The sequence below is a fragment of the Hypanus sabinus genome, unplaced genomic scaffold, assembly GCF_030144855.1.
Source record: "Hypanus sabinus isolate sHypSab1 unplaced genomic scaffold, sHypSab1.hap1 scaffold_600, whole genome shotgun sequence".
Lineage (NCBI taxonomy): Eukaryota > Metazoa > Chordata > Chondrichthyes > Myliobatiformes > Dasyatidae > Hypanus > Hypanus sabinus.
Window position 1 is genome coordinate 249,538 of NW_026781456.1, and position 19,451 is coordinate 268,988.

At 45.8% G+C, this 19,451-nt stretch overlaps 1 protein-coding gene across 1 annotated transcript; it reads left to right on the plus strand.

The window, feature by feature from the left end:
* The first annotated feature begins 575 nt into the window (after positions 1–575).
* LOC132389556 (carcinoembryonic antigen-related cell adhesion molecule 5-like) lies at positions 576–11,906 on the plus strand. Its single transcript, XM_059962026.1, has 6 exons — positions 576–621; positions 3,918–4,178; positions 5,815–6,090; positions 8,379–8,443; positions 10,001–10,042; positions 11,853–11,906. Exons 1-6 carry the CDS (start codon positions 576–578, stop codon positions 11,865–11,867), a joined length of 705 nt encoding a protein of 234 aa, XP_059818009.1. The 3' UTR covers positions 11,868–11,906.
* Positions 11,907–19,451: the final 7,545 nt, after the last annotated feature.

The following is a 19,451-nucleotide window of genomic DNA, read 5'->3' on the forward strand; positions in this document are numbered from 1 at the left end:
ATCATTACCCTTTTTTTAACCTTTCGTAAGCTCTTTTTTTTTTCTTCTTCACTCGATTTACAACGGCCTTTGTACACCACGGTTCCTGTACCGTGTATGCTTGTACTTCCCACTGGTAGCGATGAATGGAACACAGTTAGCCAACCTCCAACCTTTGCAATTCTTCCCCGATGCCTATAACTGCTATCACAGAAACCTATGTCCGTCGGATTGCATAACTTATAAATGTTTACTTATTATGGAATAGTAAATGTTTGATTTCATTTTCAGATTCGTAACGGAATTCATAAACCTGCAGATTCTATTCTTGTGTTGTGCACTAACCAATCCCCTATGTTTTAACAGAACGTGTTTCCAATGTCACTGTTACATCTAACGCCACCAGACTGATTGAGTACAGCGACACCGTCAGACTAACCTGCTCCGCAACAGGCACGGATGTCTCTTACCTGTGGCATGCGGAGAATAGCAAGATAATTCCTGGAGACAGGATTGTTCTGAATGAAGATCACAGCACACTCACTGTTTCTGGAGTGCTACGGACAGACGGAAGTTTCACCTGTAGAGCAAGCAACATGATTAACGAAATCACAAGCTCTCCGTTTTCTCTTCATGTCAGCTGTAAGTGTCTCGATTTTCCGGTAGTTACATATAATATCACAGTTCCTCCGAGATACGGGATTCCGGGAGTTTGTGAGTACATTAGTGATCGTTGCCTGAGGTATAAACCACTATCGACTAACACTGGGACAACTGAACAGTTAATTAGGAGACAGATCCAGGTCTATCTCGGACGCTGGGGAACTAAAATTAAAATTTTAAATTTCAAATCCAAGTTACATTACGGCGGCGGTTAAGCTACCACTATCTCGGTTCAAATCTGTACTTCAGGTACTTCCCCTTTATCCTTAAACTGTCACCCCTCGTTCAGGACCTCCCCGACATCGGAAACAATCTTCCTGCATCTAGCCTGTCCAATCCCTTTAGAAATTTATACGTTTCAATAAGATCCCACCTCAATCTTCTAAATTCCAGTGAGTATAAGCCTAGTCGATCCAATATTTCTTCATATGAAAGTTCTGCCATCCCAGGAATCAATCTGTTGAACCTTCTCTGTACTCCCTCTATGGCAAGAATGTCGTTCCTCAGATTACGGGACCAAAATTGCACACAATATTCTAGTTGTGGTCTCATCAAGGCCTTGTAAAACTGCAGTAGGACCTCCCTACTCCTGTACTCAAATCATTTTGCTATGAATGCCAACATACCATTTGTCTTTTTCACCGCCTACTGTCCCTGCATGCCCACCTTCAATGACTGGTGTACAATGACACCGAGGTTTCGATGCACCTCCCCTTTTCCTAATCGGCCACCATTCAGATAATAATCTGTTTTCCTGTCTTTGCCACTAAAGTGTATAACCTCACATTTATCCACATTAAATTGCATCTGCCATGAATTTTCCCACTCACCTATCCTATCCAAGTCACCCTGCATCCTCTTAGCATCGTCCTCACAGCTAACACCGCCGCCCAGCTTCGTGTCATCTGCAAACTTGGAGATGCTGCATTTATGTCCCTCGTCTAAATCATAAATATATATTGTAAACAACTGGGGTCCCAGCACTGAGCCTTGCGGTGCCCACCAGTCACTGCCTGCAATTCTGATAAGGTCCCGTTTACTCCCACTCTTTGCTTCCTGTCTGCCAACCAATTCGCTATCCACATCAATACCATATCCCCAATACCGTGTGTTTTAAGTTTGCACACTAATCCCCGATGTGGGACCTTGTCAAATGCCTTTTGAAAATCTAAATATACCACATCCACTGGCTCTCCCCTATCCACTGTGCTAGTTACATCTTCAAAAAATTCTGTAAGATTCGTCAGACATAATTTTCCTTTCACAAATCCATGCTGACTTTGTCCCATGATTTCACCTCTGTTCAAATGTGCTGTTATCACATCTTTGATAAGCGACTCTAGCATTTTCCCCACCACCGATGTCAGACTAACCGGTCTATAATTCCCCGGTTTCTCTCTCCTTCCTTTTTTAAAAAGTGGGGTTACATTAGCCACTCTCCAATCCTCAGGAACTAATCGAGAATCTAAGGAGTTGTAGCGGTGTGCTACACGCAGCGCTAAAATTACGACACGGAGTCGGTAACTGCAGTCGAAGGAAAAAACTTTATTCGAAAACTTCAGCCTCACTTTTAAGCCTCCAACAACCGGCCCCCCATGGCGCAGAGGCTCCAAAGCTCTGTGCTCGCAAACCCCCGTAGGCTATCTAATTGTGAGTCGGTTCGGATGCGCCAGGAAATGGGTCGCCACAGAGTATTGAAAAATTATCACTATTGCATCCACTATTTCTTGGGCTAATTCCTTTAGCACTCTGGGATGCAGACCATCTGGTCCTGGGGATGTATCTGCCTTTAGTCCCTTCAATTTACCTAACACCACTTCCCTTCTAACATGTATATCCCTCAGTTCCTCCATCTCACCAGATGGTCTTGGTCCCTTACTATAATCCTTACTTGGCCCCTCACCCTTGGTCCCTTACTATTTCCGGAAGATTATTTACGTCCTCCTTAGTGAAGACAGAACCAAAGTAGTTATTCAATTGGTCTGCCACGTTTTTGTTCCCTGTCATCAATTCACCTGTTTCTGACTGGAAAGGACCTACATTTGTCCGGAACAATCTTTTTTTTCTTTTCACATATCTATAAAAGCTTTTACAGTCAGTTTTTATGTTCCCTGCCAGCTTGCTCTCATAATCTTTTTTCCCTTTCCTAATTAAGCCCTTTGTCCTCCTCTGCTGGTCTCTGAATTTCTCCCATTTCTCAGGTGTGCCACTTTTTTTTGCTAATTTATATGTTTCTTCTTTGGACTTGATACTATCCCTAATTTCCCTTGTCAGCCACGGGTGCACTGCCTTCCCTGGTTTATTCTTTGGCCAAACTGGGATGTGCGATAGTTCTATTCATTCATATTGAAATTATCTCTTTAAAATTCTAATTCTAGTTTCTGTTTTTTTTTTTCACAACACCACGGAAGCTGATCCGAACTTGGTACAGTGAGTGCAAAGTTATTACTTTTTAAATAAATGCACCATTGAATCTCCGGCGCAGTGTAAGGCTGTTTAGGAAGTTTGGTAATAATTCCGTTCACCGAAAGGGACAGGGAAAGTTCAGAGTGTAAAACGCTCACAGTCCATATCAGCCCCACAACCCTTCTGGCAAATGTCCATCGCTACGACGAGGTGGGGATCCATTGCTTCAGTGCACATTTGGAAGCGGGAAGTTACAGCTGTTAGATCTGGATGAAAATCACAATGGGCAGTGGTGTTACAGCTACCGGTCCTCACTGATAGAGACTAAACCTAGAATATTGGAACTGAAAACGCGTCCTACGATAACACGCTGTAAACTGGAGTGTCCCGATAATTGCACACGTGGTCAGTGACTTGACTGTATAGTGTGTGCCTACATGACATTCGGCCCGATCACTGATTACATGAGTTATTGCATCTACACACTGCAAGTTGCCTTACCTATCCCCGCAGAGCAACGCTTTGAATTTTGTCTGGAACGTTTTTCTGAACTCCCTTCCACAAAACACACACCTGGGGAAGTTTTACGAAACGATACGCTTATGACTGGCGTACATTGTATCCAGCTTGGAGGAGGAGACGGGTTTTGGGATATGAGGTAACTGTGCAGTTCATAGTTTCGGAAGACGTGGATAATCTGACACTGTGTCCCGACTCTCCTCTTTCCCGCGCGTGGCTTCCAGACGGATGCATTCTCCGGTGTGTGGGAGCGCTTTCTCTGGTGGTGGGCTGTTCTTCCTCTGCAGCTGAGGTACTCTGTTGTATCTCCTGTGTGATTTGTTGCAACCCCTTTTGTCCGTTTCTTTTAGACGGACCGGATCGTCCATCCGTCATCACTCAACCGCACACATCTTTTTACATTGCCGGAAGCACGATCAGGATAACATGTTCCACGGAGTCCCGCCCAGATGCTGAATTGAATTGGGAACAGAATGGTGCCCGCCTACAAAGTGGGCATGAGGTCGTCCTCGACAGCGTCTCTGTGGCCCACACGGGAAAGTATACTTGTGAGGCCTATAACAGGGTTACAAAAAGGAATAATGCCTCAACCACGGAAATCATTGTGTTCGGTAGGTAGTCCGTACCTCCCTTTGTTGAGGTCCTATAATCAATGGTGTTGGTGCAGACGGGCCCGTGTAATCCAACTAAATGCCTGAACAAATACTAACGATATCAATCCACAACGTTGCATATTGATGAATAAGAGTATTGATGAAGATGAAAATTGGAATTGTTCTGACTTGCTGATTAAATTACAAATTTTTACTTGCTGCAGTTAAGACCAGAAGGCCTTAATCATTGGAAGGAGATTTAGACCATTTGGCCAATGGAGTCCGCTCCGCCATTTCATCATGGCTGATCCAATATTTCTCGCAGTCCCGATCACAGCCGTTTCCGCATATTCCTCATGCCCTGACCAATTGTGAATCTGTCATCCTCGGCTGTAAACTTACATAACGATTCGCCCTCTACAGCTGCCTCTGGAATATAATTCCCAGATTCATCATGTTCTGTTGAAACAGATTCACTTTCGCCTTGGTTTCTGAAAGGATACCACTGTATGCACAGGTTGTGTCTTCTGGGATTAGACTCTCCCGCCATGAGAATCATCTTTCCCACATCCACTCTAACAAGGCCTTTCACAATTCGATAGGTTTCCGTGAGGTCTCCCCACATTCTTCTGAACCCCAGTGGGTAGAGGCCCGGACCCATCAAACCCTCTTCTCCTGTAGAGCCGAAAAATCCTGGGATCATTTTGGCGAACTTCCTTGGAAACCGCTTCAGTTTGATCACATTCTCTCTCAACGACAAGGGTCCCAAAATGCATCACAATACTCCAAGTGAGGCCTCACCGGTGCTTCATCAAGTTTCAGCACTACATCCCTCCTTTTATATTCTAGTCCCCTTGTAATGAATGCTGACATCGCATGACCCCTGATACCTGAAACATCCAACATTTCACAGTGTGTTCCACGGTGAGGGCTGATGCAGTTTGTCCACCAGTTCTTTTTTCCATTAGCTCTCTGATCAATTTCGGCTCATTACACATCAGCCAATCCGGAGGAGCCGACGTCTTGCCGAAATCTGGCTGCGCCAGATCTCCACAGATCCTTCTGTCAATCTGGTTCTCTTCCAATTGCAACTCCACTTAGTTGCCTATCGTGCAGCGACAAGAAGCCTTCCCACAGGAATGTTTACCCCTCCCCAGTTCAGGAGCCAACCGCCCCTTCTCTAGAGGTCGCAACTTCCCTGGAGGAACCCATGATCATTATTCCTATGCCATCCCTCCTCCGCCAACTCCTCAGCCAGATATTAAATACGAAGTCACTCTACTTTTGGCTTCAACACCAGGGGGCACGGGTAGTTTATTTTCACATGCTCCACGGGACAATTAAACTGTAGCCAAGTGCAATTCTGTTTTAGTCTGCTTTGCTGGAGAATGTATGTTCTTACTGCAGGAAAATCCATGCATTGAGGAACATCTGAAACGGGAATAGGTTGCTCACCGTCCCCTTGGGTAACAGCAGTAACACTTTAAGCTCAGTGCCGGCGTTTAGTTCAAGCTGGATACTGACTTGATATCGAAACACATAGGGATAAGAACTGGGAATGCCGACGATATTGAGCTGGCAGCATCCAAATATTATGCTCGTGTTGTAGATAAAACCCCGTGTAAATCTATTTACATTTCAATTGTATTTACAGAGACAGTGACTGGGGTTACTGTCGTGGCCAGTGATCCCAACCCCCTTGAAGACCCCGATACCATCACACTCAGCTGTCACGCGTCGGGCACTGTTCAGACACGGACATGGGTCAAGGATAACCAACCCATCCAGGAAAACGGCAGAATATTTACATCTCCCGACAAGGCGAAACTGACTATAATCAGAGCTAACAGAAACGACGCAGGGACGTACAAGTGCATCGCCAGCAATTCATTCAGCAGTGGCGCTGGAGTGACCAACGTGCAAGTTTACTGTAAGTACACAGTTAGTCAACCGCGTTCATTTGTATCAGATATGACACTTAACAACATTTGCTCTCATCTTTTCAATGAAGACAGAAGGTCATAATATCCCGTATCCATCAGGATTTTTCTCTAATCAGCACTTTTCTTCATTTTATAAATGGATCAGAGAAGTTCAGAATTGAACCGGAGCGTCCAGTTGTGTCTAATATAGTGTCAAACCTGACATTAACTTGCTTTGCTCTGTCAGTCCCCTGTGGTATATATTCATGGTACAAGGGGGACAATCTCCGGCAGACATGGCAGGAACTCACCCTTGTGTCAGTGACAATGGGAACAATCTCCGGCAGACAGGGCAGGAACTCACCCTTGCGTCAGTGACAATGGGAACAATCTCCTGCAGACAGGGCAGGAACTCACCCTTGTGTCAGTGACAATGGGAACAATCTCCTGCAGACAGGGCAGGAACTCTCCCTTGTGTCAGTGACAATGGGAACAATCTCCTGCAGACAGGGCAGGAACTCACCCTTGTCTCAGTGACAATGGGAACAATCTCCTGCAGACAGGGCAGGAACTCACCCTTGAAATCAGTGACAATGGGAACAATCTCCTGCAGACAGGGCAGGAACTCACCCTTGTCTCAGTGACAATGGGAACATTCTCCTGCAGACAGGGCAGGAACTCACCCTTGTATCAGTGACAATGGGAACAATCTCCTGCAGACAGGGCAGGAACTCACCCTTGTGTCAGTGACAATGGGAACAATCTCCTGCAGACAGGGCAGGAACTCACCCTTGTATCAGTGACAATGGGAACAATCTCCTGCAGACAGGGCAGGAACTCACCCTTGTGTCAGTGACAATGGGAACAATCTCCTGCAGACAGGGCAGGAACTCACCATTGTGTCAGTGACAATGGGAACAATCTCCTGCAGACAGGGCAGGAACTCACCCTTGAGTCGGTGAGCTCGGTTGACGTTGGGAGTTATACATGTCGGATTAATAACGGCGTAACCAACAGGACCAGTTATCTTACAAGGTGTAGTTAGCGCACACGGTGAGTGAATGTGTCTCTCATTCGTTCATGTAAACCCGATGATCAAAGATTCAAACCGTTTCCTTCTTACGCTTTCCTCACGCCCTACCTTCAATCCTCCTTCTAAGTGGCCTACCAGAATAAAAGAGTAATTGATTTAAATTGATTCAATATCGAGACCAGCGACCAGAAGTTTCCAGAGCGTGGATCAATTATCATTTCTTAAATAAAGATGAGTTTTCGCCATGTAAAATATATGCTTGTTTTCTGTGTCATCACCAAAACCAGATGAAAATTGTACCTTCCGGGCTGGCGCGATCGTGGGCATTGTACTCGGTTTACTTATCATGGGCCTGGTTGGAGGATTCAGTGGATGGCTGTTCGCAAGAAAAGCTGGCGGGTAATTGCATTTCTCTACGAATTTCGTTCCTACCTTTAATAATTGAATGTGAATTTCGGCAGAATCGACTTCAGCTGGGATCAGGGCCCATCTGTGGACAGAATCAGCATTCCGCCTTCACGGCGAAGTTGTCTGTCCGAAATTTGTCTGAAAGAGGTTTGCGTTCAGCAATGTGTGTGTGAACAGCCTTATCTGTCAAAAAGGCCAAAGCAGTTTTGTCTACTTAACCCATCTGTCGATGCTATCGAGCTCGACTGGTACAGGGCATCCGATAAACAAAACGTTATTAAGGGATATCTGGAGAGAATCGAATGGAATTATAGAGGCCATTCTCATTCGGTGCATCAGCGCAGGAAATTAAGTTCCTGACGAATTATTTTCTTGTCTTTGTTTCAGTTTATTCAGCAACATATATCCACCGAAATCTAAATATGGCACGGGCAGAAATTCCGGATGGAAAAGTGAGTGAACACCGTTTCAACTGTCCTAATACTGAGTCCAGGGGAATCTCAGCATTTGATTTTAATCTGGGAGCTCCTAGTCCACTGAAGCTGGAGCTGGTCATCCGAGCGAATGGTCACGGATGATGCGACTTTCACCGTTGGGTTTTCCAGTTATTTTAGCAATTTCAGTTATTTTAGTTATTTTACAATATCAGCGAAGTAATGGGATGGTAGTTCATGCAACTTAATTTCTCTCCATATTGATCAATATCGGCCCTCAATTCCTGGTTCCGGCGATTTGGTGGGAAGGGAGCTCATGCTCTCAATGGCTTTTTCTATTGGGCCGGTTTGACGTCTGCTGTGTTCAACAAAGCCCCCTGACGCTCTGCTCCCTTGTGCCATATCTGTTTTGTTTCCTCAGGCACCTTCGATACAAAGACCGTAAACTCATCAGAATATTATGAAAATGTCCAAATGGATGAACAGGTTGGATGTTTGCATTATGTCCGTGATCTCCCTCATTTCTTTGCAAAGAGGGAAAAAAGAACGTAAGTAATGTGATGGGTAGCGTCCATCGGGCCCTTCGGCACAGATGGGGCATTTAACAAGATCCTGGATGATCGATCCCGGATCTTATTTTCAGTTAATGGAGAAACAACACATTATATTCCGCAAAGTAGACCCAAACCTGATGGCATGAACATCGACCTTATCCCACCAGTATTTCTGTTCACTTCTCTCTTCTTCTATTTTCCACTCCGGCCTCTTACATCTTCTCCTCACCTGCCCATCAACTCCCTCCAGTGACCATCCCTCTTCCCCTTCCCCTATGGCACACTCGCTTCTGCAATCGGTTCACTGTGGTTAAGAATGCGTATGGTGTATTGACCTTCATCAACCGTGGGATTGAATTCAGGAGCCGAGAGGTAATGTTGCAGCTGTATAGGACCCTGGTCACACCCCACCTGGAGTACTGTGCTCAGTTCTGTTCGCATCACTATAGAAAGGATGTGGAAGCCATAGAAAGGGTGCAGGGGAGATTTGTAAGGATGTTGCCTGGATTGGGGAGCATGACTTATGAGAATTGTTCGAGTGAACTCGGCCATTTCTCCTTGGAGCGGAGGAAGATGAGACGTGACCTGATAGAGGCGTACAAGATGATGAGAGGCATTAATCGTGTGGATAGTCAGAGACTTTTTCCCAGGGCTGAAATGCTTGCTACAAGAGGACACAGGTTTAAGGTGCTGGGGAGTAGGTACAGAGGAGATGTCAGGGGTAAGTTTTTTTACTCAAAGAGTGGTGAGTGCGTGGAATGGGCTACCGGCAATGGAGGGGAGGCCGTATAAAATAGGGTCTTTTAAGAGGCTTTTGGATAGGTACATGGAGCTGAGTAAAATAGAGGGATTAAGTTAAGCCTAGTAATTTCTAAGGTAGGGTTGTGTACAGCACAACTTTGTGGGAGGAAGGGCCTGTATTGTGCTGCTGGTTTTCTATGTTTCTACCTTTTACTTTTCTTCAGCCTTTCCCCCTTTCCCACTCATCAGGCCTCACCTCCCAGCCAGTGCTCATTCCCCTGGCCACCATTCTGTCCAGGCGTCTTCCTGCCTTCTTTCCAGCCCAGTAGAAGGGTCTCTGCACAAAACGTGAACGGCTTAATGAATTCCATTAATGCTGCCCGACACTCTGAGCCCTTCGGCATTTTGTGTGTGAGATTCCAGCACCTGCAGAATTTCCTCAGAATTCCCCAGAATCCATAACTCCTGAGTGATGCGAAATCACATCTGACCCTTGCTGTAATTCATTTCATGAAAGAGTCTTTTAAATTGTCCGATCAATGTGAGTAACTCCACACACACACACACACACACACACACTGAATCAGAAACACGCGGTGCAGCGAATGGTAAACGAGGCAATATTACCCCAAACACAAACTAATGTGATGCATTGATACTCCCGGGGTTTATCGGCGGAGAGTCAGAATACAATTGCTGTGAACCTGTTTAAACGTCTCAAAAATAACACGTAATCTTCTCTTTCAAGGGTGCAAGGAACAATGCGCAGGATGGAGACTCCACTTATACGGTAAGGGAAACATTAGCGTCAATCCCTTTTGAAGTAATTGTTTCCACTTCAGAACCTGAAGTGAGACTCTGGACAGCGAAAATGTCGAAGTTTCAGTAACGGGGGGAGGCAGAAATGGCGTAGAAACTCATTAAGTATCACGTGTACGCCTTCACTGTTGAAGACACCATCAGTATGACAGTGTCGGGACACGGAAGTGGTTGCCGCCACTATAATAAGCAGAAGATGCTAGACAATCTGGAAGGTGGATAAATAACCTGGGGTGAATGGATGAGATTGACTGCACGCCAGGCGTCTGAAATAGGCCGGTGAAGTGGTCGTAGAGGAATTAGTACTCGTACCATCATGGAATTGTTTTGGAGGATTGGAAATTTGCAAACATCACTTTGCTCTTCTTGAAGAAAAGGAAGTAAACGACAGGGGCTGATACGCCTGTTAGCTTGAGGCCTCTGTGTACTGCAGGTCTGAAGAAGGAAAGGGTGAGCTCATTGAATGATGAATAATTGGAAGACCTATACTGACTGGGCGTGGAGCGATTCTCTCAACCTGAGGGAGGGGGTGCTGGTCTGGGACCAGAGGGCGGCGCTGTGGAATGCATGGTACGGAATGGATGGTGTGAGTACTAATTCCTTTACGATGGAATGCAGAGAACCCTTCAGAAGTGAGCGATGAGGAGGAATATCTTTTGCCGAAGTGTGGTGTATCTCTGTAATTTGTTTGTCCCTTATGGCTCTGGGGTCAAAGGCCCCGGGTTACGCGAAGCAACGTTGATAGTTTCAAGTATTGCAGAGTGAAAGCAGATGATTAGGGTTGGGAGGGAAAATTCATCCGTCATTATAGAATGGTGGAGGAGGCCAATGTACCGAAGGGCCTAATTCTGCTCTTGTGTTTTATGCTCTTGTGAACTTATAGTGCTTTCTGCGATATTTAATAATCAATAATTTCCAGAGGAATATTTTCATCAAAGAGTGGTGCGGATTGTTTGTTCTTTTAAGGGATGGGTCTGGGTGTTGTTGGCAAGGCAGGAATTTATCACCTCTCCCTTAACAAACCCCTCACTGAGCGGTTTGGGTTAGAATTTCTCAAACATTCATTTCCGTAAGATGTAATTAATATAATGTACATATATATCATATATCCATATTTGCCACACCCAAACCAGATTCAAACACAATTTTTCCCGACAAGAAATGCGTCCGACAAGTGAAAATATGATCTACACATGTGCACGGCCATGTCTCCCATCGACATTGACTGTTTCATTGAGGGTACAGGCAGGTTTAGAGATGTAGAAGGCGATAGAGGCCTGGGAGTGTTACAGAGACAGTGAGGGGAGTAGCGGTTGATATGGATACAAAGAGAGAGTGTCTGTAGAGGCCAGAATCCCATAGAGAAACGGGGAAGGGTGTAGTGCTTGAAGAGGGACAAAGAAACAGAAAAGGTCTGGGGACTGGCGGAGACTCCAGATTACAGATGCGGGGCAGGAGCGGGGTGAAGAGTCCGGCAGCTGTGTAGTGGTGCAGGTGGTTTTGGGGGCAGGCTGTGGTTACAGAGAAACAGATCGGTTTTGCTGCCGGAGCACTCATAGAGTCGGATGGGCGTGGGGGCAAGATATCTAAAGAGACAGGGAGGGTGTGCATAGAATGGTTCCGGTTTCAGAGAGGGAGTGGTGTACAGGCTAGAATATCAGAGACAGGGAAATTGCCCTTCATTGTTTACTGTTTTCTCTTTTTAAAACATTCTGTTTTATTTCCGTTAACAGTCATGAATTATTAGGTCATTTATGTCCAATTATTGATGTTTCTCTCAGGGAAGGGGTATATAAACATGAAGGCAGTCGTTCAGTCCACCCGGGACAGTGCCGCTCCTCCACCATCAGATATCTGAATGACCTCTGGACCCATGAATACTGCCGCAACTTTGCTTCTTGTTTTGATTTATTATTTATTTTATGCTTCTGATCCTAGATCATAGACACAATCATGTCTTGCTCTGATCTCCGCTTGAAAACAGCAGATTGAATGACATATGACATGTAATGTACATGCATGTTTAATTTCCCCCCCACGTAAAAATGTCCTAAAAGGATGAGGGGTGAGGGTGTGATGAGCAAACCAAGCTAACATGGTCCAGAGTTGACCCCACCCCCATGAACTATGCTGCTAATGAGAGATGAGAGAGATATCTGCGCAGATGAGGGAGAGAGAAACATGATTTAATATTATGTCTTTGCTGCAAGGACACTTTCTTTACCTGCTTGTGAAATTCATGCAGAGACAGCAAGCAGGGACCGGGGCCTAATAGACGGTCGGAGCCCTGCAAGAGGAGATAAAAAGCAGGTCTGCGAAGACGTAGGCAGACACTCCAGGGAGGCACACCACGGGACACTAAAAGAGTGTTATGCACCAACGTGATGGTGGAGATTTGGAGGATCGATCAGAGGCTCACAGTGTGCGACCGGCAGGGGCTTATTTGCGTGTCCACCCTTGCCTAGGTGACAGGTCTACCACTGAAGAAAGGTCGTGACTGGTATGATCACAGTCGGTCACCGCAACAGGAAGACAACGGAAAGATCCACGGCAACGGTATCACCTCTCTCTCTCTCTCTCTCTCACTCTCTCTCTCTCTCTCTCTCTCTCTCTCTCTCTCTCTCTCTCTCTCTCTCTCTCTCTCTCTCTCTCTGCCTCTCTCTCTCACTCTCCCTCTCACGCTCTCGCACTCGTTCTCTCTCAAACGTTACACCCGAACTACCTCGACCTAAACTGAACTGAACTGATTACTGTGTCTACACTCCTGTATATATCATTGCTAACATGTTTCAAATATTTGCACTTTTACAGTACTGTATTAGTTAGCTTACTAATAAACACTGTTAGTTACAGTAATACCAGACTCCAAAGTGTTTTCCATTTCGGTCACGGTGTAAGTTGCAAATCGGGGGTTCGTCCGGGACAAAATTAACTGAAGGACAATAGTAGTGTTTAATCTCCTTGTTCCAATTTTTTTCCTTGCTGATCTTCGTCTTCAGCTCTAGATCATTAGATAAGGAGGGGGAGTGGTAGTTGGTAGTGGTGGGAGTGATGGTCCGGAGTTTCTACGAGAATACCCGTGGTAGGTTACCTGTGCTACATTATGTAGTCTGTGCACAAATCGGCCATTACGTGCCGGTTGTGGGGGAAAGGAACTTGCATGTTGCATTTGCATTCGTTTGTTCTGTAGCAGGGTCTAACTCTACACAGTCAGATAATAATAGATAAGTCAGTGTGACGAGCCTCCCGCTCTCTCTCTCTCTCTCTCTCTCTCTCTCTCTCTCTCTCTCTCTCTCTCTCTCTCTCTCTCTCTCTCTCTCTCTCTCTCTCTCTCTCTCTCTCTCAATCCAACTCTCTCTCCAGCCAACGTTACACCAGCAGCTGCGTCGACCTGAACTGAACTGAACTGAAGTCTTCACCATCGTAAGACTATCCATTTACCCCTAGACTTTGAAACCGCTTGATTTTTATTACTGTGTCTACACTTCTGTATATATCATGGCTAAACTGTTTCATATATTTGCACTTTTATAGTAGTGTATTAGTTAGTTTACTAATAAACACTGTTAGTTACAGTAATACCAGACTCCAAAGTGTATTCCATTTCTGCTGGTTCGGTAACCCGGTCACGGCGTACGTTACAAATCGGGGGCTCGTCCGGGACAAAATAATCTTTAGGACAATAGTAGTGTTTAATCTCCTTGTTCCACTTTTTTTCCTTGCTGATCTTCGTCTTCAACTCTAGATCATTAGGTAAGGTGGGGAAGGGGTAGTTGATAGTGGTGGGAGTGATGGTCCGGAGTTTCTACGAGAATACTCGTGGTAGGTTACCGTGCTACATTTTGTAGTCTGTGTAGAAATCGGCCATTACGTGCCGGTTGTGGGGGAACGGAACTTGCATGTTGCCTTTCCATTCGTTTCTTCTGTAGCAGGGTCTAACACTACCCAGACAGATAATAATAGGTAAGTCAGTGTGACGAGCCTCCCGCTCTCTCTCTCTCTCTCTCTCTCTCTCTCTCTCTCTCTCTCTCTCTCTCTCTCTCTCTCTCTCTCTCTCTCTCTCTCAATCCAACTCTCTCTCCAGCCAACGTTACACCAGCAGCTGCGTCGACCTGAACTGAACTGAACTGAAGTCTTCACCATCGTAAGACTATCCATTTACCCCTAGACTTTGAAACCGCTTGATTTTTATTACTGTGTCTACACTTCTGTATATATCATGGCTAAACTGTTTCATATATTTGCACTTTTATAGTAGTGTATTAGTTAGTTTACTAATAAACACTGTTAGTTACAGTAATACCAGACTCCAAAGTGTATTCCATTTCTGCTGGTTCGGTAACCCGGTCACGGCGTACGTTACAAATCGGGGGCTCGTCCGGGACAAAATAATCTTTAGGACAATAGTAGTGTTTAATCTCCTTGTTCCACTTTTTTTCCTTGCTGATCTTCGTCTTCAACTCTAGATCATTAGGTAAGGTGGGGAAGGGGTAGTTGATAGTGGTGGGAGTGATGGTCCGGAGTTTCTACGAGAATACTCGTGGTAGGTTACCGTGCTACATTTTGTAGTCTGTGTAGAAATCGGCCATTACGTGCCGGTTGTGGGGGAACGGAACTTGCATGTTGCCTTTCCATTCGTTTGTTCTGTAGCAGGGTCTAACACTACCCAGACAGATAATAATAGGTAAGTCAGTGTGACGAGCCTTCCGCTCCCTCTGTCTCAATCCAACTCTCTCTCCAGCCAACGTTACACCAGCAGCTGCGTCGACCTGAACTGAACTGAAGTCTTCACCATTGTAAGACTATCCATTTACCCCTAGACTTTGAAACCGCTTGGTTTTGATTACTGTGTCTGCACTTCTGTATATATCATTGCTAACCTGTTTCATAAATTTGCACTTTTACAGTACTGTATTTGTTAATTTACTAATAAACACTGTTAGTTACAGTAATACCAGACTCTAAAGTGTATTACATTTCTGCTGGTTCGGTAACCCGGTCACGGTGTACGTGACACTACACTGGGTCTAACACTACACAGTCTGCTAATAATGGATGTCAGAAATACGAAATTGTTGTAATTACTCCCTCACAGTTCTACAGCTGTTGTAATTGAACCTGACATACGGTCAAAACAACCCATTTTCACCTCTACCGATCATACCCCCCTACCCCCAAGATCACGGTGAACACGGTTTACACATCGATGTAAATAATAGCCTGTTTTTTCATCGTAGTTGGAGCTTGTACTAGGTATAATACTTACACCGCACTCAGGACCCTCTCAGCCCATTCTCAAGCCCTGATTCTATTCCGTAGGAATATAATAAATATTAAGATATAGGCTACAGAACCAATCCTCCTGCAAGTTTCCGATGATGGTGATATCAGCCAGGTCGGCATTGTTGTTCAAACCCAGCTAGCGAGCAGTGCCTGACTCTAGTCCGTCCCCCGTGAAGAAGCAGGGTCGCCAAAACTGAGGCCCTGCACGCAGTCGCAGAGATCCCAGGAGCCAACGGGGGGATGGGGTGAAAAATTCAAAATGAAATTCAATCAGAATGAAAATGTTTTACAAGGTAAAGCCTGCAAAGCCTCGTTAATCTTTCAGGAAGGGAGTGGGCAGCGGGAAAGACTGTCGGCTTGTTTCCCATGTCCGTGCAGAATTTACATAACATACATACACAACGATTTCCTTGCTAGCAAAAGTGACGCTTAATCGCCTTGTTCCTCATTTTTCTTGCTGACCTTCGCCCTCTTATTTGACCTTGCTGACGAGCACGGTTGTTAGTTGGGGGTCAGGTAGTTGGTAGTGGTGTGAATGGTGGTCCGAATGTTCTTGCAGAATAGTCCTGGCGAGTAACTGTGCTGCATTGTATAGACACTGCAGACATCGGCCATTCCCTGCTGGTCCTGGAGCAAGGGAAGGTGCATGTTGTAATTGAATTCGTTTGCTCTGCAGCAATGTCTCAAACTGCAGTGTCTGCTAATTATAGAAAACAGAATGGGAAGCTGTTGTCATCATTTCCTCATTTTTCAGCCGTTCAAAATTGAACCAGAAATACGGTCAGAGCAACTCAGTATTCCTTTATAGAACATAGAACATAGAACAGTAAAGCACAGTGCAGGCCCTTCGGCCCACAATGTTCTGCCGACCATTAATCCTTACTCCCATATAAACCCCATCTTAAATTCCTCCAAATACCTGTATAATAGTCTCTTAAACTTCACTAGTGTAGCTGCTTCCATCACTGACTCAGGCAGTGCATTCCACGCAGCAAACACTCTCTGAGTAAAAAAACTTCCTCTAATATCCCCATTGAACTTCCCGCCCCTTACCTTAAAGCCACGTCCTCTTGTAGTGAGCAGTGGTGCCCTGGAGAAGAGGCGCTGGTTGTCCACTCCATCTGTTCCTCTTAATATTTTGTACACCTCTATCATGTCTCTATCAAGTCTCCTCCTCTTCGCCACAGAGTAAAGCCCTAGCTCACTTAATCTCTGATCATAATCCATACTCTCTAAACCAGGCAGCATCCTGGTAAACCCCCTCTCTACCTTTTCCAACGCTGCCGCATTATTTCTATAGCGAGGCGACCAGGACTGGACACAATTCTCCAAGCAACACACACACAAAATGCCGGTGGAGCGCAGCAGGCCAGGCAGCATCTATAGGGAGAAGCACATGTCGACGTTTCGGGCCGAGACCCTTCGTCAGGACTAAGGAAAGGGAGTAAGAGATGTAAGCGCTGTAATCAATACTGACAGTACGTCTATATTTTCCTGTGTCATTTCTGCTCAGACGGGTTATGTTCAGATTAGGTTTTTCAGAAAGCAGAGATATTCTCTCGGTCAGGTGTCTTCTAACCATCTCTTATCTGAATTGTGTCCTTAGCGTCACAGGTGAATACAACTTTATTGTTCTCTTCCTGAGAACTGTAAGAGTTGATGTTTCCATTGAAACGAGACACGGGCTCTGCAAGTCGAACTGATAGAGGAATGGAATTGCTCCTTCCCACTGCAGTCCGATCTTATCAGTTGGGCTCTGCAGACCAGGATACAATCGGGACCGACAGATTGGCCTGAATGGCAAATGACTTGGAGCTTATGAAAAGAGGTTCCCGGCTACAGTCGTACGGAATCATGGAGAAGACGCCTTTTATTTCGTTTGCCTCTTTTTCCTTGCCGGCATATTTTCATTTGATTTAAGATTGGTTCGTTCAGTATGCCCCGAGGCTGAATTTCAGTCACAAAGGGATCGATTCCTTCTCTTCGTGAAGTCACGCCCGCCCTGCTCGGAGGTCTGTACTCTGAGAAACAGATCGACGTCTCAAAACTTCAGGAGCTTCACTGCACAGTCGGCGGTGATTCCAAATGAAGCTGTCGGTGTAATACTTACAAGCATTGGGCACAGAATGTCCCTCTGTGACAGAGGCAGATAACTCGGCACGGTTCTCCATTATTTTATCTTCAGACTTGAAATTCACCGGCAAGCAAAGGACATGGGAAGGCTCCGGGCAGAGGCGAGGCGAGGAGAGGCATGTCTGCGGGCAGAGGCGAGGCTAACCGAGGCAACGCACCAGGCAGAGGCAAGGCGAGGCGAGGCAACGCTCCAGGCAGAGGCAAAGCGAGGCGAGGCAAGGCTCCGGGCAGAGGCAAGGCGAGGCGAGGCAACGCTCCAGGCAGAGGCAAGGCGAGGCGAGGCTCCAGGCAGAGGCAAAGCGAGGCGAGGCAAGGCTGCAGGAGGGACTTGAAGCGAAGGGATAAAGCCAGGGTGCTTGGCCAAGGGCTGAATCCTGAAGCTATTTATGAGGCCAGCGCAAACAAGAATTAGCTGCCTCAACAGAAGCTGGGGAAACGCGGAAAACCTGGAATAAGGAACATGGACCGGACCGTGAACAGGAATGGGAATTTCACGGACCGGATCATGACCGTGTCCTAAGGGCCTCTGGTGTATCTGCTCCACCTTCCCCGTCCCTGACAACACAGCTTGCATTTCCTTTCTTGACGATTAAAGTAAACAGTATAGAATAGCGTGAAAGTTGCAAAATAAAATTGCTCGGATGTTGAATCGCTTGTTGGATGTGGAATGTTGACAGAAACCTTCACTTGCACAGCACTGTAATCGTTACTGACAGGCCGCTGTGTGTTATGGTAACTTTGTTCTCAACCTGACAAGTATAATTCTACGGTCAACGTTGATGACCGACTCGGTGGCGTAGTCCTGTCCTGTCTGCACATAACTTGTCCCATTGCGCCCTCTAGTGTCAGCTTCTGTAATCATTGTTTCTGTAATCAGTAATCCGGAAGGCAATTTGACGTAATGAGATACCTGCAAACTTACATTTCACTTGAAGGTAGATCTCAGCGCGGTCACAACTGAAATCATTTATTTATATTTTCCTGTGTCGTTTCTGTGAAGATGGGTTATGTTCAGATGAGCTTTTTCTGAAGATTGAGACCTCCTGTCATTATCCTGGAAGGGTTTGTCATCATTTATCCATGTCCTTCTTTGAGGAATTCCCTTGTTCGTCACCAGTGACTTCAACCTTAACGTTATTTTCCACGGGACTTCAACTTCCACCCTGGGATGATTCCCGAAATCAGAACAGAATTTCCCAAACACAACGGATTCGATCGTGTAATTCTGTTCCATCCACAAATAGTAACGAAGCGGGTAAAAAAATGCATCTTCACAACAGAATGTTCACATTTCCCCGGGAATCTTAATTTTTTCATTAACAGTGTACAAAGTTGCAGAGATGGGGAAGGTTCTCGGGACCGGAGAGGGTTACAGAGTCTGATGGGAACAGCAATGGAGGTGTTTACAGAGACAGGGTGGTTGTAGGGGACAGAAATGGGGAGATATGTAGTGCTTGCCGTGTGCTTCAGAAACAGGAAAGGGTAAAGGGGAGGGGAGGTTCGGATAGAGGGGTGTACGGTCTTGACGGATTTACAGACAGAGAGCAGTGAGACCCGGCAAGGACTGGGAGATCCTGTTGCCGAGGACCTAAGCTTCGATTGCCTGAAAAATCGGGACCTCCCAGTGGTCACCCATCAGGACGGGTTACCTGAAGAGATCTTTCCTTTCACCTCTCAACTGGATTTGACTGAATTTCATGACAACGGAGGCGCTGAAGATGTTGGAAATATCAAGAAAATATCAAGAAAAATACACACAGGCAGTCAGGCAGTCTCTGTGGAGAAGGAACGTTAAAGATTTCAAGTTGACATCCTCCGTCAGAACTGCTGGACGAATGTCTTCGTTCCCATGTCCTCCATCTTTAAAGATTAATTTAATATTTTAGTGCCGCTTTGTTGTTCCCCGCCTTCCCGTCCTGCATCGCAATGTCGACTGCTGCTTCTCCTTTCACAGATGCTGCCCG